At 38.9% G+C, this 22,079-nt stretch overlaps 2 protein-coding genes across 2 annotated transcripts in view; both read right to left on the reverse strand.

Annotated features, from left to right (window-relative positions):
• Positions 1–843: 843 nt before the first annotated feature.
• On the reverse strand, positions 844–9,235 carry LOC117541851 (protein-glutamine gamma-glutamyltransferase 2-like). Its single transcript, XM_034209099.1, has 15 exons — positions 9,083–9,235; positions 8,294–8,479; positions 7,910–8,143; positions 7,664–7,782; positions 7,383–7,511; positions 5,933–6,101; positions 4,677–4,809; positions 4,422–4,525; positions 3,931–4,019; positions 3,679–3,832; positions 3,384–3,472; positions 2,440–2,623; positions 2,194–2,354; positions 1,449–1,585; positions 844–1,108 (listed from the first exon to the last, which is right to left on the reverse strand). The coding sequence occupies exons 1-15, from the start codon at positions 9,090–9,092 to the stop codon at positions 907–909; spliced, it is 2,100 nt and encodes a 699-aa protein (XP_034064990.1). The 5' UTR covers positions 9,093–9,235; the 3' UTR covers positions 844–906.
• A 4,662-nt stretch (positions 9,236–13,897) lies between these two features.
• The window catches only part of LOC117542047, a 53,613-nt gene continuing 45,431 nt past the window's right edge, over positions 13,898–22,079 (reverse strand). The window contains exons 17-25 of the mRNA XM_034209505.1: positions 19,043–19,132; positions 17,902–18,228; positions 17,634–17,804; positions 17,277–17,454; positions 17,056–17,172; positions 15,967–16,251; positions 15,602–15,861; positions 14,926–14,984; positions 13,898–14,620 (exon numbers count right to left, since the gene is read on the reverse strand). Of these exons, the coding sequence (XP_034065396.1) occupies positions 14,946–14,984; positions 15,602–15,861; positions 15,967–16,251; positions 17,056–17,172; positions 17,277–17,454; positions 17,634–17,804; positions 17,902–18,228; positions 19,043–19,132 (1,467 nt within the window). The 3' untranslated portion in view covers positions 13,898–14,620; positions 14,926–14,945. The remainder of the gene's footprint in view (positions 14,621–14,925; positions 14,985–15,601; positions 15,862–15,966; positions 16,252–17,055; positions 17,173–17,276; positions 17,455–17,633; positions 17,805–17,901; positions 18,229–19,042; positions 19,133–22,079) is intronic.

The following is a 22,079-nucleotide window of genomic DNA, read 5'->3' on the forward strand; positions in this document are numbered from 1 at the left end:
CACATTTCTCAAAACGAAACCCTTTTTATACCGTACAATGTTGTGTTGCGGGGCCTCAATTACCCTCCCCCTCTCAGAGTTTTGAACGTAGCCTTCCACCAGATCTGCCAGACTGTCAAAGTTCACTCGTTCACAACATCATCATTCGTTTCTTGACTGGCGCTCCGGACGGATGGCGGTAAGTTGTCACACAGGCCTCCCGCTTGTTGAACAACCCATATCGAGGCGTCTCTTGGCCATTTTTCTTTTTTGAAAGGTGACTTGGTAAGTGGAAATGACTGTCTTTTCATTTAGTTTGAGCATATTTCTATCTTCATCTAATTCCACTATTTGCTGGCGTCATAGCCAAAAGGAAGGGGTGGAGAAAAGGGGGAGAGGCTGGGAGGGGGCGGGTAGACAGTCTCACGCATAACTTCAAAGAGACACCTAGATTAACATCAAAGGCTTATAACACACCAGTGTGAAATCACACCTGCCTGTTATAACACTTCACATCAAAGGGCAAACATCAAAGGCTAATTATTCAACTCTGAGGGGACAGGGGCCAGACAGCATAACTTCAAAGAGACTGCCTTAATCAACACATCAAATAATTAGACAACAAAAGCACGCCACAGGGGGCTTTTCACACCTACCTGTTATAACACACATCAAAGGACTAGACTACAAAGGGGTGTGAGGGGACAGGGGCCAGACAACATAACTTCAAAGAGACTGCCTTAATCAACACATCAAAGAATTAAACAACAAAGGCACTACACAGGGGGGCTTTTCACACCTACCTGATAACACACATCAAAGGATCTCGAACAATGGGAGGCGGGACTTAGCTCATTAACATGATTGTACCCACTCACATCAAAGGATCTCGAACAATGGGAGAAGGGACTTAGCTCATTTGCATAATTAGGGAGAGGTGTTACCTTTCGCACCACCTGTCACTTTTTTGATGAAAGGGGTATCAGTATAACTACTAACATTGATGGAGCTCATGACATTCTTCAGTTTGTCGCTATCAAAGTTAACCAGCAGCACACAGGGGCCTGCGCTGGTGGGACTGAACTCAAAGCTGGCCTTGGCCTCCTGTTTGGGGCCCACAGCTTTAATCCTGCCGGAATCACAGACAATAAACATGAGCATCGCCAGACAACATTTTTTATCCAACATAACATATCCTACAGATCACAGAACATCATCTTATATTGTTCTGTACCAAAAGGTGTTTGCACTGAAACAAGAATCATTGAGTGACAGTTTTTATGGAGAAGGACACTGTGGTTTCGGGGTGTTTTTGTACAAGCTTTGCACAAACACCATCTTGTACTTTAACATTTAAAGACACCTTAATATGAATTACAAGTAAAGCCATGCGGTGAAAAAACAGAAAAGCTCAAATCAATATTTGAAGCATTAAACTGCTGAAAACAGTTATGATGTAGTCGACATACCTGGCAGTTAGGGGTTTGCCCTCAGTGAGGCCGACCCCCTCCACGGTGAAGCTGCAGTCCTGCAGGTGCTCTGGGAGAGGGTTCAGGAGGGTCAGTGAGGCCGTTACATTCTTCCCCACTGTGGCCTCTCCCAACAGCTGCAGAGAGGGGTTCAGGTACAGGTTTCATAATGTGAGAGGTGGTATAGGGTTGTAAATAATTAAAATCATGTAATTAAGTACCTTGGGGCAATACATAATGACAGGGATCTCTAGTTGAATATAAACTATTCTGCGATCTGCAATCAAAGCTACCAGAATCACATTTCAAGGTTAAATTCCCCCCTGACATTTAAAAAAAGCGTAAGTTTGAGATTTCACTTATTTTCCAATGTCCTGTTATACATTGGAATGCTTTATGGTAAAGGCTTCAAAGCTGAATCAGAATGATTTAACACTAACTCTAAAAGATGTGTGGCTTTCTAAACTGTACTATCTTATATAAACAATGTATACAAGGGTTCAAGGATAATATGTTTTCATTCACACACGACTGCACAACAAAATGCATTTGTAGCCTAACCCTTTAAGCTACAGAACAAAAACAAATTGGATTTTTTTTAAATTATTATTAAATATCTGCTGTACTTTAAGTTCATGTATGCTGAAATCTTGCAACTCAAACTACTCAAAATTATTTATTTATATTTAGTTTTTATAAAATTTGAATCTGGAATACAGGTCTTTCACCTGTGCATTGCCCGTACCTTGATGTGTATTTCTGGCTCGTCCAGCACGATGGTCTTCTCAGCCTTATGATAATTTGTGATCTGCTTGTCGATGGTGATGGCTGACACCTGGATCAACCTGTCGGAGGTGATCGCTGATCCATAACGCTCATACTCCAGTCTGAGGGACATGCGCCTTTCTGTAAAAATCACAAAATACCTTAAGTTATTACAACTATTTTGATGCAATTACACCAGGGTTTGTGACTTGTTGTGTTCCCTGACCTTCTCCAGAGGGCACCTCCACTTTGTCTGAAGTGAATCCGCAGCTGTCTCCCAGTTTTCCGTTGTAGCCGACAGCCTTGGCGGAGAACAGGAAGGTGCAGATCCTCGCGTCCACGGAGTTGTTGGTGAGGATAGCGTGCACTTCAAAGTCCGAGCCCACTATCATGTTATCAGCCAGTTTGATCTTAAATGAGAGTTATAGGATTTTTTAAATGTCATTCATTGAATAATAAAGACATAAGAATAACATAAATCTCAATAAGTTGTGAATGATGTTGAAAATTATGATTCTTTGATCCTTGGAAAAGAATATGCTGATAAAACTGTTTATTCATTTCAAAGCTGATGCAGCATAGACACAATTCATTTGATGTATATATTTCTATAAAGTGATACTAAATTAAATATATTTCAACTTTTGAACATGGCGATTTTCTGCTGCTTTAAAAACGTTCATACATAAATTGTGACATCTCTTGATGTACAATTTATGCACACGTTTATAGTTATTTTCTATGATATATGTATGTATGTATGTATGTATGTATGTATGTATGTATGTATGTATGTATGTATGTATGTATGTATGTATGTATGTATGTATGTATGTATGTATGTATGTATGTATGTATGTATGTATGTATGTATGTATGTATGTATAGATGGGAGGCTGTGGCTCAGTGGTCTAGTGTGTTGATCTTTGTGAAGCACCTTCAGATGACGTTGTTTTTAAAGTGTGCTAAATGAAATGTGTTATTATTTATCTTCGACCATCCCCACTACAGTCAGCATGTCGTTGTGTCCCTGGGCAAGAGACTTCACCCCAAATAAAAATAATTTGGGGACTGCCCTCAGTATTGAATGTATGTAAGTCACTTTCGGTAAAAGCGTCTAACAAGTGAGATGTAATGTACTATAATGTACAAGCGGTTGAAAAATGACACCTTGATATGGAGCCCCTGCTCTTCTCCTTGCTGCAGTAGCTTGTTGTGATGCTGAGCCTTCTTATACACCCGCCTCTCCTCATTTGAGCCTAAAAACCATCAGAGGTAATGAAACGGTGTTTTAGCTCCTGGGTCAACAACAGGCTTTTCCCTTCAAATGCGACAAGATTGCATTCTCAAATTGAGGTAGTTGGGGTATTCTACATTTAAACAGTTTGATATTTATTTAAAAAATACATTGTGATTCTGTGTTTAGAGTCTTGAGTGTGTCTGTGTACATGTGACACAGCAGTACCTTCTGAATACTTGTACTGGTGTGTGATGTCGTGTCTATCATCCGAGCCCACAGCTTTGGTGCTGATATACTGTCCAACAGATTTAGTTGATCCACTGAACTGTACGAACTTTCCACTTGACAGGCGCACCAGGTCCACAACATCTGCATTAACCTGACCCAACACACGGCGTGAGATGACCATCAGTGAACATAAAGACATTTGTCAACAGTCATTGATTAAAACTATTACAGCCAATAGCGAAAACTTACCTCAGCAAAAATAAAGGGAGCGTCATATTTCTTTGTCAGCTCTCCTTCCCTGATGGCCTTCAAAGAGCACGGTCCGCAACAGAAAACACCTGATGGCATCACACATCCAGAGACAGAGTCAGACACAATGCAAGGATTCAGAAATGTGACTAGGCATGCCATTGACTATGACCTATCTTTGTAGCACTTCCAATACAGTTATGGTTGGAGGTATTCCTCATGATGTATGTTTTTGTTCAGCAGTTGGTCTGCCAAGGCATTCCTTAGTCTTATATATATTATATTGTGTTTGTTCAAACGGTGTATGACTGATGATATGTGAATGTCTCTTAATGTCCACTATGTTTGTATATGTACATGTATGCTGAACTGCAGGACGGAGTCCAGAACAAATTTCCTTACGGGGACAATAAAGTATATCGTATCGTATCGTATATATGGGACTTTTTGAGAAACAAGTCAAGCAATTGGACATCAAAATAAGAGTTTACCATCACTTGTCTCCTGTGGGGTAGGGTCACTGGTTTGCCAGCCATCAAAGTCTGTCCCCAAATCAGGACGAGTCATCCAGCTGTCCACCCACACATGGAAGTTCCTGGTAAGATAAAGGATTCTGTTACTTGAATGTGGAAAAATCACAAGTACATGTGATCATGGAACATTTTGGAAGACGGAAAAAAGTAAAAAAAGACGTGTTCAGAAATGACAGTTGTGGTTATGCATGTATTTAAGGTAATAGCCCTTACCATATCGAATCACCATTTGATATTCTTTCACCATCTTCATCATACAGGTTTTCTATTATCAGGTTAGCGTCAGTGTCGTGAGCCGATCCAAAGTTAGTAACCACTCGACATGGGATGCCCAAGGCCCGGGACACTGGAGGAGGGAGAAGAGTCACACTTCATCAGAGCAGCTGACTAAAGCACATTCTAGACATAGCCAATGTCATCAAAGACACAATTAAAACATCACATAAACATGTCTCAGGAGGTAGAGAGCTTCAAAGCCAAGAGACTAGATTCTAACTTTAGGGATTGCATGGCAGCGGAAGTGTACTGGAGGACGTTATTAAGAAGAAATAGATGGTGTGTCTTAAGAAATCTGCCAGATGCCAGATCTGGGGAGGCGCTGCGCTGGCAGCTCTGGGAGGGAAAAAAACATTTTTGACCGTTGGTGCTCATCCTAATTTTCGGCCTTGATGTAACAACATTCATAATTAAGTAAATGTAACACCCTTTTCACCCCGGTTACACTTTTCATTTGCCCTGTACGATGGGTGCTGTAAGTGATGAAAATGGGGGATGTTGGCTTATCAGGCGCCCGCAGCTCACGCCAAAGTGCGAGCGTGGGAGCGAGCGAGAGAGGGAGGGCTTTTCTATTGTACGATTCTCTGGCTGGGGAGGCGCCAGCTAAAATCACGCCTAGGGCAGCAAATTGTCTAGAGCCGGCCCTGCAAGGTGCTAACGCGAGTATTTTTTAACACATAAATCCAGGTGTCTCTGAGCCGCAGTGACACGGACTGATTCAGGTGCATTTATTGTCGTCGGATTCTTTTCCACACAGTCTGTGAACCGCAAGCGGCGAGCTATACTGAAAAGCTGCCCGCGAGCTACCAACGTGTTGGAGACCCCTGCACCAGGTTTAATAATCTAACCGCACAATTTTTCTCTGGTGTCGGAATGTCTTGCGATGTTAGTGAATTCTTAAAAAGCAAAACACCATTTAATTTCGGGTTAAAATGTGTTGTAACTTGTAACTGCGTTACTTACTGAGCATTGTAAAGGGTAGTAGGCCTATATTACCCAAATGTCATTAGTAATGCGTTACATTACTTCAATACAGAAAAAAGTAATACATTACTGTAACTCCGTTACTTTTGTAACGCGTTACACCCAACACTGAATGTGACTAGGATGTACCAGAATGTGTCACTCAATATATGACCAAATCCACCGACAGTCAAACAAGGACTCCCATGCTTGTCATAATGTGCACCAACCTGTGCACGCAAGAGCAGCAAAGACCCAGCATTGTCCGAAGCGGACAGGGCCACTTTCTGTCCACTGGTGCAAGATGTCCCCGCTGCCGATCCACTTTCCTGGATGAACCCCACCTGTATAATCCTGCCACGATCCCACCAGCACACCTCTGTCATTGTTACTGTTGATCTGAGGGTACAGATAGAGGAGGGAGACAAAAGAGGGATAGAAAGAGATAATGAAAATGTTCCCAAAGATTTACATTTTGTCAAGTGACAGAAACACAATATGTTGAAACACCAAGTTTTAGTTTTTTAAAGCAGTATGCCCTCAGATCTCTTAAGGATTCCTTGTTATTAATATCATATTTCTCCACACATCCATCATGACAAGATAGGCTCCAAGATAGAGATCTGATCATGTCAGATTACATAAACATTAAAGAAATAGATTGACCATCACTTCATAATTTTTCTATTTGTGTGAGGTCACAATGACCTTGAAATTGGACCATTGAGAACCACATTCTAACCAATTACTCCTCGCTACTAATTGGACATCTGTGCAAAATCGTATTAAATTCCCTCGAGCCGTTCCTCATATATTGCGTTCACGAGAGTGGAACGGACAATCAGTAAAAAAAATATGACTCCGTCCACTGCTATCCCCGGATCTAAGCCATAAAAAACATATTAATCAGTAATCAATTAATAAAATAATACAAGGTCAACCAGATAATCTGCCATTATTCCCTGGGAAGTGTACATAGCAAATCCCACATTTTTTCATTATAAAAATATGTGGAAAATGTGTTTCTTTCATAGATCTAGAGGGAAGGGACAAAAGAGAAGGACCTCTTATATCCATGCTGTATTAAAGGATGCACGTTTGTACTGATAGATCAGAGCACACAATTCTCTATACTAACAATAAGAGTGAACTAATTAAAGCAAAGAGAAAATGAACTTTACAAGGAAAATGTGTTTTTATTGTTTGCGTGAGTGCTTATGTAACTTAAATTTAGTGTGACAGTTAATCTGAAACTGGTACTGATTTATTATATGGCGACAACCACAAGACAAGCAGAAATAGCCCTGGTTTCCTAATTTAGCTTTTTTTGACTTGAGCAGAAAATAACACGGCAACAGACTATAATGTATCTGTTTTACTGCTCTTTGAAATCACCTTGAAATCAAAGCCACACAGGAAGATTAAAACTCCTTTCTATTCTGCATCTTTCTATCACAAAAGTTGCCACGGGTGAGGAGAACGTTTCCAAAGAGGCAGGGGGTTTTCCTCTTTGTCCCCCCCCCTGCAGGATAATATAACACTCAGAGTATAAAGCAGCACACAGAGGTGTATGTGGTTCACCATGGTAATCTTTATCTACTGCACAGCTGAAATAAAGGCCATTCACAGGCTGGTTAAATGTCGCCCACAGGGAGTCACTAAAGCCTGGACACATCCTACCATAGCACTCAGCACCCTGGTCACATAGATGGGATTCCTCCTGGCACAGCAGTCCTTGTCGGCATCAGAGATACATTTGGGGTTGTTATCCAGGATCTTCAGACAGATATCCAGTATTCCTGGTTCAAACTACAGACGGACAAACAATCAGAAGAGAAGGTGTGAGTGGAGCAGCATGTAAGGATTTCTGGCAGCCTCTAAAAGAAGCATTTAGAGATTACAAAGCCTGTGTAAAGTTTACTGAACTTTATTGAAGGGGAAACATTTGACATGTCATGTACCTGTCCGAAGTTCCAGGGTTTCCCCTTGATTCGTTTAGCTGCTCCCATGTAGATGAGCCCATATTGAGCTAAAACATACTCTTGCCTCTTCGTCTCACTGCACATGTAAACAGCATCTCCTGTTCGTCAGTACAGACCAACACATTTAGACCAGTTGCATCAAATTAAACATTTCAAATCTTACAACATTTCCTGCTTTACAGCTGCAGTTTGGGATCATAAATATTTGGGAAAATATGTACTCACTGGTGCACCAAGGATTAAAAAGCAGGGTGAACTGTCCTGAACTGGTCTTCTGCCCATCCTGGTCCAGAGTCAGAGAGTAGAGCCCTATAGGGGCGTTGGGCGAGGAGCTGATAGAGACAGACACTGAGTTTCCGGAGGAATCATAAGAGGCAGAAGCACTCCACTCATTGTCTGCTGTGGAGTCGCTTAGACCAAAAGTAACCTTAGTGTCTGACTCTTTTCTGGGTAATGGACCTGGAGGGTAACAGATGTAATAAATTATACTAAATCCAGAGGTGAAAAACATAAATTCTCATGCATGCAAACAAAATCCCTAAAAACAGATATAGTGCTTTAGATCAGCATGTAGAGCTAAATGTAATCACTGGTAATTAAGATGCTTACCAGTCTCAACGATGAGTGTGAAGCTTTCTTCACCCGGCTTGAACTCTTTGCTGCCAGGCTTGAGGTGTAAGGTGATATTGAAGGGCTGCCCCCTTCTTACAATCAAACGCTCCTTTCCACACTGCTCGGTGTGATGGCTGATGCTGTTTCTCTTAATGTCAAGATCATAGCGCTCAATATCCATAACTGTATGTAGAGACGGTAAAACACATTTCAATTTGTCAACTCGATTAGAAATTAAACACACGTCAATAGACTAAAACTATGAACATCAGACTTAATAATAATAATAATGTTAACCTCTATCTACAAAGCGTTTATATTTAAAACAAATGTAAGATCAATAGCACTATCCATAAAACACAAAATAAAAAAGAAGGTCAAATAAAAAAGTAATTAAATAAAAATGGTACAGATAGTATTGAAAGTTGAGAAAGAAGGATCAAAGGAAACTATCAAAAACTATAAAAGTGCCTTTTGAGAAGTATCTTAAATAGACACTTTTTGACAACTTTCTTTAGATTTGATCATCCGCTCATTTAAGTTTCTCCAGATGGTAAATCACAAAAAAAATCATTAGAGACATTCTTCAACCCAGATACCCTCGAGATCTGTCATATCTAATGTCGTCCATTCCTGCTCATCACATTTTACACTTGACTTTGACACTACAATGAAGTCTGACTGTGTGAAGTTAAATAAAGATAAACTGCCCTTTCAGATCATAAACTCCACTAGTAACATTTGAACCTCTTATCGATAAATGAAAGTAGTTTTTCTCTGTCTTACCTTGACTCATGTCTGCAGAGAAGTTCTTGTCCTTTAACCTCTGTGTGTGTAGACTTACACTTCAGCTCAGCCTGTGCTTAATGCTTAATGACCCTGCAGGGGGACGGCCCCTATTTGTAGCATGTAAAACCTTATCTGGACACCCCCATCTGTCACTGCGGTCAACTCAGCCGTCTCTCAAATTTGCTTGGTCAAATGAGCAGTTCTTCATTTTTGGGTGCGCAATTTATAGCGCCTTTACGGTAATCGCTGAGAAGCGGCACTAACGCAAGAGTAAAATAATGCATGTTTTTTCTGCTTCATGCGATACAAATTATTTTTACCATAAGTTCTTAAAAAAACTAACACTGTTTGACTCAGTCCTAGTTTGACTACTACCAACAATAAAATGAAGTACTTTTACTGTATTTTTTCGGGTAATACTCTCAAATTCCCCTCCTGAGAACAAAATCATGCAACTTCTGCTATATTTGATGAGATAAAATGATTTGTAGCCATACATCCTTAATAAAAGTGATACTGTTGGACTCAGTACTTGTTAGACTACTACCACAAGTACAATCAAGTACTTTTACTGTGTACTTTTGAGTAATCCCCTGTCAAACTCCCCTCCTGAGTACAATAATTCATGTATTTGCTATATTTGATGACAGATAAAAGGATATTTTGCAATAAGTTCTTAATGAAATTGGTACTGTTGTATTCAGTACTACTTGGACTACTACCAAAAGTACAATCAAGTACTTTTACTGTGTACATTTTGAGTAATCCCCTGTCAAACTCCACCCCTGAGTACAATAATGCATGTTTTCTGCCATCTTTGACGAGAGATAAAATGATTTTGTACAATAAGTTCTTAATGAAATTCTTACTGTTGAACTCAGTACTACTTGGACTAGTAGCACAAGTACAATCAAGTACTTTTACTGTGTACTTTTTGAGTAATCCTTTGTCAAACTCCACCCCTGAGTACAATAATGCATGTTTTCTGCCATCTTTGATGAGAGATAAAATGATTTTTTGCAATAAGTTCTTAATGAAATTGGTACTGTTGGATTCAATACTACTTGGACTAGTAGCACAAGTACAATCAAGTACTTTTACTGTGTACCTTTTGAGTAATACTCGTTTAAAGTCCTTAATATCTAATAATAAAATAATACAATTCAATAACGTGCTTTAACCACCAGGTGTCCCTTTCTATCAGCTCTGCACCATTATGGTGTAAATACAATACACGAACCTATTGCACGAAATCATTTTATCTCTCATCAAAGATGGCAGAATACATTAAAGTGTGTACTCAGGACAGGAGTTTAAACGAGTATTACTTAAAAAGTACACGGTAAAAGTACTTGATTGTACTTGTGCTACTAGTCCAAGTAGTGCTGAATCCAACAGTGCCAATTTCATTAAGAACTTATTGCAAAACATCATTTTATCTCTCATCAAAGATGGCAGAAAACATGCATTATTGTACTCAGGGGTGGAGTTTGACAAAGGATTACTCAAAAAGTACACAGTAAAAGTACTTGATTGTAGCCTACGTGTGCTACTAGTCCAGTTAGTACTGAATCCAACAGTACTAATTTCACTAAGAATTTATTTCAAAAAATGATTGTATCTCTCATCAAAGATGGCAGAAAACATGCATTATTGTACTCTGGAGGGGAGTTTGACAGAGTATTACTCAAATAGTACACAGTAAAAGTACTTGATTGTATTTGTGGTAGTAGTCTAACATGTACTGAGTCCAACATTACCAATTGTATTAAGAACTTATAGCTAAAAATAATTGTATCCCTCATCAAATATCATTGATTGATTGATCAAATATGGCATAAGCACTTGTACTACCGTCAGCGCCGCTTCTCGGCGATTACCGTAAAGACGCTATTAATCGCGCACTCAAAAATGAAGCGCTGCTCATTTGACCAAGCAAATGCGAGAGACGGCTGAGTTGACCGCAGTCATCTGTCTATGATTTGTTACTATCTGTTACATCAGTAGTTCTGTTTTTAGACTTAAACAAATATTTTCTCTCTTTTATTTATTCGACCAAGGCCTTAAAGGTGGGGTAGGTAATTTTGGAGAAACCAGCTCGAGTGCGCTATAATTTGAAAATACACAACCGGAAAAAATCTGCCACTTCCTTACCGAGCCCCTCCTCCAACACACAGTACTACGGCTTCCACAGATGACATTTATTTTATGCATTTATTGTCAAAGCATTTAATATATTCATTGCTATCGGGATGTTAAGAGCATTCCATGGAATATAACAAAAAGTGTTTCTGAAATAAATGACCTACCCCACCTTTAAGGCTATTGTGATTCTTCTTTGGGAACAGAAGCTTAAAAACGTTACCAGAATCAAATCAAATAATGAGTAATGCACACTAAAAATAATTCCAGCCACATACATAATACATAATTATGCATTATAAAAAATATAAAACACTAAACACATGTACATGTGCCAGATAGACCATAGTAATTTTATTTCTGTAAAATAAATATAAACAATAATAATAACAACAATAACATTTTTTCATAAATTATTGATGTCATTCTTTGGAGCTGCAACATACTGTGAATTGGTATAATGATTCAACATTAACACAATGTTCCAACAACTGATACATGACATTATATAATGTAACACAGGAATTTACACATCATACAGTTAAAACTTGAATGCAACTGATTGTAGTCGTTTTTTTCTTATGCAAGGCACACACTTTTCTCAGATCACATGGTGAGTCTTTCACTTTTAAAATGTTCAGTTACTGAAGCATGCTATAGATAATGAAACCAAAGCCTCAATGTGCTGTTTCCTGATTAAATGCACATTTAAAAAGGTAAAACATTGTTTATTAGACTATGAGAGCCTATATTTAATCAAATGTGTCTGCAAAATGCGAGAGAAATCTCCCTGACACACAAAAGAAAGAGCTGAAAGACATTTCAACTGCTTTAGCACCAAAATAAAATCTGCGTCTAGGGAAATGAAACAGATTGCAACAAGTGTCTACAGTCTTTAAGGAATTATGTGTCTGTGGAATAAGGAAGTGAAGCTGTCGGATGACATCCTCATGTTACGGCAGTCTGTCTGGTCAGAGTCCAGAGGCGAGAAACCACACAATGTGATCTTAAAATAAAAACACAAGAAGAAAGAAAGAAAACAACAACCGTACTGACCCCACATTTGAATATTGAAACAATGAAAAAAATAAATGAAAGAAAGAAAGCTAGTAAGAAATAAAAAAACATGAATCTGCCATGTTTTAAAAAGATAGTGGCTTTGAAATTAAAATAACCAGAGGACAACATTATGACCTCAGTTTTTTTACGATCCTGTCACTTGTATACTGTACAATAAAAATCACAGACCTTCATTAATAACTCATTAAGAAACAGAAATCATATGAGAATAACTTTCTGTAATGGTCATTTACTTGAGGATGTAGCTGGGAAATGGGAAATGTAAGCATACGTGGACCCTTAAAGACAGTAAGTGGTACCTCAGCATGCACGTTAAAGCTTGTAGTCATAATGTGTGTGTCTGAGTGTGTATGCTAAATTATTTCAAAGTAGTTCAAATCCAGATGTGAAAGCACATGAGCAAGTGGTCTGTCCCTTCAAATAATTCTTTGAATACAGGACTACTGTAAGAATCTCAGAGCCAGACAGATACAAACCTGATACAAACATTTGTTTAAAACACAGCAGTAGTACATAAATAAACAGGAAACCTTTAACTGTAGGAGAAAACAAATATCCCTATATATATATATATATATATATTAGTGCTGTCAAAATTATCGCGTTAACGGCGGCAATTAATTTTTTGAATTAATTGCGTTAAAATATTTAACGCATTTAACGCATGTGCAGAATGGCCCGCCCCATACGTGCCACCAGTGGCAGCGCCAGGGTATGGCTGGGGTAGGCTACACCCATACCAAGAAATGGCTTAGCCCCACCATGAAAAATGATGTTAAAGTAAGCAAAATAAAGTCTGCCAACTCGCGCGGAGTAAATTGCACAGACAGCAGTTAGTAAGATTGATTTAAGTAGCCACGGTTTTGAAAACTTTTGTCACGTAGTGATCGTCTTCTCAATAGAACATCTTTGATAACGGCGTGGTGTTGTTGCAGGAAGTCCCGACGGAGAATACTTTTGCTGTAGTACAGGGGTGCACATAACTGGTACGCAGGTTATGTGTGTAATCTGAAATGCGTACCGTCACTTGTGTCACAAAGCGCATTTGCGTACCGACGTACTTGTGAAGCTTTTCCAGAAGGCGGTTAGATCACCGGACGACAGAGTCGGTCTCCGTGTGCACAGACAGGGCTGCTGTTAACGTCGGTCTGTACAACGGAATTGTGTCAAAACTACGCCAACCGGCTGCGGAGGGAGACTCCCCCCCTTCACTGGAGAACTGTGCTAAAACAGCTGATCACAACGTTCACACTCTGTGGTCAAGAAGTACTCCACGAGCCGCCGCCCCCCCCTCTGTCGACTTTCCTGAAGTACTCCCCCGTTGATAGAAATCAACACGTAATGAAATAAGACCCCACGGTTTGATGATTGATAGGTGTGTGGGTTGTCTTTCATTTTGACACGCAGAAAATGTTATAATAAACATAGATACTGTATGTTAAATGGATATACCCGCCTTCTTTCCATTCCCACAACAATATACATAAATAAATGGCATATTTTGGAAAATAGTTCGAATGGTGATTAATCATGATTAATTAATTTTTAAGCTGTGATTAATCTGATTAAAAATTGTAATCGTTTGACAGCCCTAATATATATATATATATATATATATATATATATATATATATTATTTCTACATATAACATCCATTTAGATTCTGCATATTGAATCCTTCTCCATTTATGGTAATCAGTTAAGTTCTGTATCTGCAGCGAGTGCTGGGCCTATTGCCAGGGGATAGCTCAGCAGTTGGACTCCATTAAGTTCCCCTCATGATCCTGTAACCAAAACAATGTAGTCCAGCTGTCAGGAGAATTATGTTATACAGCTGTTTCTCAAGCAGTGCTCTGGCAATACACCTGAAAGGGTCTCCCTCATGTGTGGTGATGCTGGTTCTCTGTTTGTGAACCAGCATTGTGCCATTTCTAGAAGATAATAAAGACAACGCTCTATGATCCCTGCTGTTAATAGTTGTTGGCTGTATAGCACAGAAGATCCCACAACATGGTGTGTGTGTATGTGTGTGTGTGTGCACCTCATGACCAATATTTCAACTACATCATCTTTTCGTGTGTGGTAATTTTAGACTGTGATATAAGACACATGAGACAACCACCTGTAAATGACTGCCATGTGATATCAGCAAACCAAACCTCAGTTGGTTCAATAAATCACTGAAAACTAAAAACCTTGTGACCAGACAAAGCTGGCAGCCGCGTGACTGTGGAGCATGAAATGTGTGTGTTCACTCTGCAGGGCAGCTGGAGGCTCTCCAACAGGACGGAGCAGCTTCAGAACACCGACAATCTGCAACAATATTCAAGGCACAATTTGATATTGCTACAGAGAATATTGATGAAAACAACAACAAAACAATAATAATAACAATACATTTGATGCTAAGCAAGGTTATCTAAGATGGCTGGATGATTGAATTCGACTTTTAAAATATTAATAATTCTAGCAATTAATATGAATAAATTCCCTTTAATGTAAATACTAGTAACTATGTTTAACTTTTCAAAGTGGAAATTAAGAATAGTAAAACTTGGATCTGTTTTATTTTCCTATACTTTCACTTTAAATGCATGTTAATTTAAGAACATTTTTACCTTTTGCAGGGAATCCAGGGTTAGACTTCCGTCGATTTTCCAATTGTAATGTCATCCTCCTGCAATGCAAGATATCAAATATTACTTTTTATACTTCAATATAATAAGATGTTAAAAAAACAAGCCTCATGATGTCTTGGTTAATAATACTATATCTGTTATACGTTGTTTGTCTTCTCAGTAGCATATTGTAGTATTTATGCTGAATTCTTGACACATATTTGGACCCTTTCAAAACCTCCTTCATTGCCTTCAGCCACTCTGAAATTAATGCACACTTTGCAAACTATTTCATGTTTTTATTTATTTCATTTAATTATTGCCAGTCCTGCACAATTTGTACACAAGCTACATCTCGTCCACTTTCCATAACAACACTGCACATATTCTTTTTTATTTTATCGTATTATTCTAAGTACTTTGCAATAGTATTCTGCATGTTTTTTAGTATATCCAGATTTTATGTTAATACTTTTCTATATCTTAACGTATAATAGTTTTAATTGTTTTTCAAGGGAAATTCCCCGTATGTGTTAACCGACTTGGCAATAAACCTGTTTCTGACTCTGATTCATTAGAGAAGCAACATGTGATTGAGAATACTTTGATATTCGACCCATTGTCTTCAGCTCACACATCAATTCAGAAGGTCTTCTTCATCTTGTTACTCCTTCACCTGTAGCTGAGCATTAGCCAGATGTGGAGGTTTGGGGGCGACACCTGGTTTCTTTCTTGTAATCGCTGGTGAGCTGTCTCCCCTCAGGCTGGGGGTCCGGCAAAGTTGTGGGTGGTGTACTGAACTCTGGGATACAACGGAGGAGGAGTCGTCCACTACCTCTGCATTAATGGCAGACACGCAGCTGCGGTCCGAGCTGCTGAAGACGTTGATGTGTTCTCCAGATGATGAGGTGCTGTCCACTGAAGCAGAAACAGGTACTTTAAAAAACAATCAGATTATGTTTATTCATTCAGATAGTTATTGAGCCAAGAAATCAGCTTCCAACAGACCCTTCTGTTATCAAAAAACAAAACAAAACGTACTTAGTAGGTGATTGCTTTTCCATTGTTCACAGTTACGATGAAGATGATACTGACGAAGGTGAAGATTGTTGATTTCATTTTCAGTCACAGCCTCAGGGGAAGAGTAGACAGAAAGACCGGTCTCCGCTCCCTGTGATTGGTTCCCGGGATAACCAGCTGGGGGTAGCGAGCCCCGTCCAGAGGAGGAAGATGATTGGCTTATAGTCGTGGAAGCGGTGCTGCCAGAGCCAATGGAGTGAGGTCGTGGATACTCTAAGCCCCTGTGTGAATAACACGCCACAGGGACTGATGACACACATGGATGGATGTCATCAATGAGAAAACAATGGGGTGGGTCAGTTAGTTACTGTTTTTTTAGGTAAACATAACAACAAAATGTAAAAGTAAAAACAAATGAAATCTCAAAACATTTTAAAGGTAAACACGACTCAATATCCACAGAATATACAGCTATGCAAGAGCTTAAAGTGAAATGCTAACATGCTCAAAATGTTAACATGCTAATGTTTAGGAAGTATAATGTTTACCATGTTCATCATTTTAGTTTAGCAACGTTAGCATGCTAACATTTGCTTATTAGCACAGCTGAGGCAGATGGGAATTTCATTAGTTTTGCAGGTATTTGGCCATAAATCAAATTTAAATGTTGACCTGATGATGGGGCTAGATGATACGTCAGGGTATCAACAAAGGTATTACAATTCATCCTGAGGGGAACATAATTGTTTGCATTACATTTTATGACAATCAAGCTGGCAGTTGAGATGTTTCACTAAAAACATGCATGTGAACCCAATGGTGACACTAAAGCAAATGTTGGGAATCCATCCAAATGCTGATATACTAGAGTCTGGTACTCTAAGTACTATCCAGACAACAGTTTTGGCAATTCAAAAGAAATGAATATAGCTGAAATATTATATTGCACGATAAATAACATAAATGATGAAATATATTGAAACCTGTAGATTGAGTGTGTATTATGAAATAAGTAGGATTGAACTTGTTAAAGTTGCAAAATGTTCTCTCTTTAGTCAAAAATATTCTGAAGCTTTCTAAAAATAAATGTTTGTGTGTGCAGCTTCTTACTTCTCCCAGGCAGGGCGCAGCTGACGGATCGATCACAGATGGCAGCATCGCTGGGTTGAATGTCCATAAAAGGTTTGCGGCCCATTCCCATGAAAACCCTCTCCTGCAAACGCAAATCTGAAACATATGAAATTTGTTTGTTTTAACCTGCGCAGCACTTAGTAAACTGTGCTAAGCTAAGTACTATTTAAATAAGATACAGTGTATGTTGTAGCTACTACCTCTGCTGTGGGCGGCCTGATCCCACAGAATCCTCTCCAGGTCGGTGGTCCAGGCTTTCTTCACCTCCATGCTGGGGGCCTTCAGGGTGTAGGTGTCCCCACTTTTCCTCCTGCGGAACCAGATCTCAAAACACAAACCACTCACACTGGAGTTGTGAGTCATCCCAATGTCGCTAGTCTGGGAGAGAAAACACAGAAAATACATTGGTAAAAATAATCAAGTGTGGTTGGATAATACTGCTTCACTAGGAAGCTTTGCACCAAAACTAACAAAAAACCAAGGAAGTAGAATGTAGTAGTGCATATCAAAATGAGGTTGAATATCAAGCATTTTGATAAAACAGGATGTGTGCTGACCTTGAATGACTGCTTGTAGACATAAACATCGTTGCCAATAACTGTCTTCTTAGTTTTGCTGAAGAGGATGAGATCTTCAAATAGAAAGATGCGGCGGACACATTTCTTCTTCCGGAAGAAAACATTGAACTCATCCTGGCGAATCAGCTGGCCCTGCTCCTTTAAATTCACCTGATAGCGCAGAGAAATGTACAGCAGAGCAGAAAAGAAAACATTTGTATTGAACTGCTGTGTTTCAAGTATGTTATATTTCATTGTATTATCTTACATCACAGTCCTGGATGGCGTCCATGGTGAGCAAATCGTTGCCATGACGCATTTGAAAGCGGACCAGATCTGCAGCAGCCTGGATCTCAGCTCTCTCTCGCTCCCTCTCCCTGCTCATCTGATCAGGCACATATGAACCCGGGCCGCTCACACTCTGTGGGCACATGCTGGAAGCGAGCAGTGAGTCCTGGATCATGTCTTTGGGCCTGTGTGAGCCAGACAGAGCCAGCATGTCCTGCAGCAGGAGGCTGTACTTGCTGATCCTCTGGATGGGCCTCAGCAGGTAGGAGGACAGGTCCATCATGTCCCCCAGCTCCTGCTGCTTCTTCTGCAGGGGGAAACAAAGTGTGAGTGTACATCTGTGAAGCATGGCAATAACACTCCCAGGGTGTGATGAAATGTATTACCTATTACAATTAGGGTTTAAGCACAGGACTACAGAAAAATGCCTTAAATGAATGCACACATGCCCGGGTTTGGGGGAAGCAAACATGAAATATAATAAATGAGACTTAAAGGTCCCCTATCATGCAAAATGCACTTTTTGATGTCTTTTATACATAAATATTTGTCCCCGGTGTGTCAGGAGACTCGCAAAAACAAACCCATCTCTCTTTTCCTCCTTACCCACATCTCTGAAAAAAACGGGGGTACAACCGAGCTGATCCAGAATTGCTGTGGTCATTATGTAATATCGGAAATGTGGGCTGGCTTTACACCCACGGCCCTATTAGAAACGTGGCTGTATCAGAAACATTGCGCGACACGTTTTGGAAGTTATATGCAAGCATCGCTAACACTCAGAGCTAACGCTGTAAGCTACGGACCCAGAATCAGCATTTCTCTAACAGGGCTGAAATAGAGGGATATGTGAGGCATTGCTAGAATGGGTGATCTGTTTGGTATTTTGAGCGAAACACTTCATAGACATGTTTTTTATATATCTGAGACCTATAATATATGCCTACAAATAGTATAATAGGAGACCTTTAAATTATTCTGCAGGAGATTTTGATGAAGTTTAGATGTTGTTAAACAAGGCTCAATCTACTTCAATTCATTAAGAATTTAACCTGCTGTTGGATTCTTCATACAATTGGTCATTTTATTGGACATTCGAGAAAAATAGGGCAGAAACTGACCTTGAAGATGTCATGGCGGCGGTGCAGGATCAGGGCGTCTGACAGTGGTTTGTTCTTGCTGTACAGAGCGTACAAGCCAAAGCTCTCACTCTGTGGAAGAGCCCCAGGTTAAACCATATTAGAAAATGTATGATATTAAAAAGCAGACAATTAACTCTTAGAAGCCACATATATATTCAATAATAAAACAGTATAGCATTGATCATCTGATTATTTGACTGAAATCCTGTAAGTGAAGTCTTCTAAATCTTGAGAGTAGGGTGGGATTACTTTTTATTAATTTCAAGACTCATTTCTTAAATTATTCAAATTAAATAATAATACTTGAATTAAAGCTGCAAGCAGCATTGAGCGGGTCTTCGACGCTCCGCAGGTTGTTGTCCGCACGTCGACGTGTCACGTATGTGTCTCAGGCCGAACGGACAACGTACATAGGAGTTACAGCATTATCATAAACATTGTGTTTGAAAAAAATTACTACAGAGACACAAAATCAATTATAAAGAGAAAAAATAAACTACAAAGAGAGCAGCACAATAAACTACAAAGAGACACAAAATGACTGCAAAAAACACACATTAATAAACAACAAAGAGAAAATAATAGAGACAAAAAAATTAACTACGGTCACTAGAGACAGAAAACCAAACAAAAGGACTTCAAAGAGACACAGCACGACTACAAAATGATTTTAACCTGTTGAGCCCTGAGCCTGTTTTTCAGGTCTCAGGCTCGAAAATGACATTCCCAGAACAAATGACCATATCTTCCCTTCTAAAAGGGTTAAATTAATCATCTTTGTTCTCAAAGTAATGATAAACCTGTGAGTTGGATGTAGAAAAGTCAGAATCAATATAGATGTTTTTTATTTTAAAGAAAATTCAAGATTGAACATAGTAAAAAACTGTAAATTATAGTGTCCGTCCAAAAGATATTTGTTACTTATAGTGAAAACTAGCCTTGGATGATGGTAAGGTAGGCTAAAAGCTTTAGGAATCCAAAGTAAAAGATATAATAAGTACCCTGTATCAAGATTGATGCAAAACAAGTGACATGTGACCTTTTTAGAGAGGTTTAGCAAAAAAAACTCCTTCGCGAATTCTTATCATAGAGTGATAATGTATGTAGTACCTATCGATTCTGTGTCATCTCACGATGCTAGTCGAAATGTTAGATGTGCAGTTAAGATAAGTAATAAGGGTGTTATGAGTGAGTTTCTGTGCAGTAATGCATTAATTGTGCTGCTAATTCAGAGGCTGAGCGTTAGCATTGTGGGTTTTTTTGAAAAAAAGGAAAAAAAAGATCAATTAGCTGAGTTTCTTCCCATTACATGGATATAAAACATTCATAGTTTATTAAATATTAAGATGCCCTCGGACGCTGTTTCCTGCAGATGACGCGTTTTTCCCCCGGTATCGGGGGGCGGTGTAGAACAGGTTTTAAAAGAGACACAACAAGAATACAAAGAGACACAAAGACTTGAATAATAATACAATTACACAAAAATAACAATTATAATAGTAAATAATTTTGACCTGTTTCTAAATGTTTTATAAGGTGTTATTTAATCCAATTGACCAATTGGTTTTATACTATGCTCTTCACAGGAATAAAACCGCTTTTATTTAATTATGTTGGTTTTGTAATTTCATTGTGAAAAGGTTTCAAAACATCTGAAAAACAGGAACTGAGGATAGATGTTCGACTCCCTTTTACTCGTTACTGGAATGAGTTTAAGAAATCTGTGTGGGTTAACAAAGGTTCAACGCTGCAGAGAGAGTTTAAAAATGACCAATGTTAGACTCAGAACCACTATGATAAGGGTCAAGATAACCACAAAGAGACATAATGACAACAAAAATCTACTTAAAATTAGTAAAGGGAGACACAACAATTAACTTAATATTATGACCAAGAGACAAAATGACAAAAAAATAAACTTAAAATGACAAAAAGAGACACAATGACAAGAAATAAACTTAAAATGACGACAAAGAGACACAGAATGAATATAAAGTGATGCATAAATGCATAAGAACTGTAAAGAGACTTAAAATAAACTATAAAGAGAAACAAGGACACAACATTACTGCTTTCAAAGAAACAAAACAAGACAAAAAACTAAAGAGAACAAAAACAAACTACATTGCAATGCTAATCACAAACACTAAATCAAGGACAAAATAAGGATGAATTCACGGTTTAATCCTCTTGTCATTGTCCTTTGTGTCGTCACATGTTTCCCATATTTTCACAGCTCTTCTACTTCTAATTTAGTATTATTGCACATATTTCAGAATCAGAAACAGGTGTATTGCCAGGTTCGTTTACACATGGGAAGGAATTTGATTTGGTGTTGAACAGGGACGTGCACAGACATTTGGAGGGGCTATTGCTCTAAACTGGAAAAAGGGCCTCCCCCCGAAAAAAAACGTAAGACCTTTTTTTAATGTAAAAGAAACCAAATGATTATTACATCAACTAAATTGAACAGTAATTCACATCTCATAACAAAATAAGCTAAGGCGACTACTTGCATTCGGTGACTTAATTTCAAAAATGAAAATCAGGGACATTTTTTGTTTTGCGGTCCATATCTCATTAAAATATCTAATGTTAGTAACTATTAAAGACAAAATGGGGACAATTCTGTTCTAATGTAGTTTGACCATTGTAACTGCTGTGCAGTCCAGACATACTGATAAAATAGGGCCTCTAACCAGGGGTTAAATTGGGCCGGGGCTGTTCGGGGCTGTTCGGGGCTGTCCGGGGCTCAGCCCCGGCACATAGGACGATGCTCTGACGTCATCGCCCTGGCTCATTTGTCATTTGTTTAAGCCATAATGTCAAAACATCTCTCGTTCTTAATATAGAATTTATTTAGGGTCGATATGTGTTGACTTTAAAATGTAAAATAGCAGATCTCTGTGACAGGATATAGTTTTTCCGCTTAGTGAACGTGTGTCTCTGCTCCGATCAGGAGCTGCAGCACCGTGGCTCCTTCATGCAGAGAGTCTGCAGCGGTGTGTGTGTGTGT

The sequence above is a fragment of the Gymnodraco acuticeps genome, unplaced genomic scaffold, assembly GCF_902827175.1.
Source record: "Gymnodraco acuticeps unplaced genomic scaffold, fGymAcu1.1, whole genome shotgun sequence".
Classification (NCBI taxonomy): Eukaryota; Metazoa; Chordata; class Actinopteri; order Perciformes; family Bathydraconidae; genus Gymnodraco; species Gymnodraco acuticeps.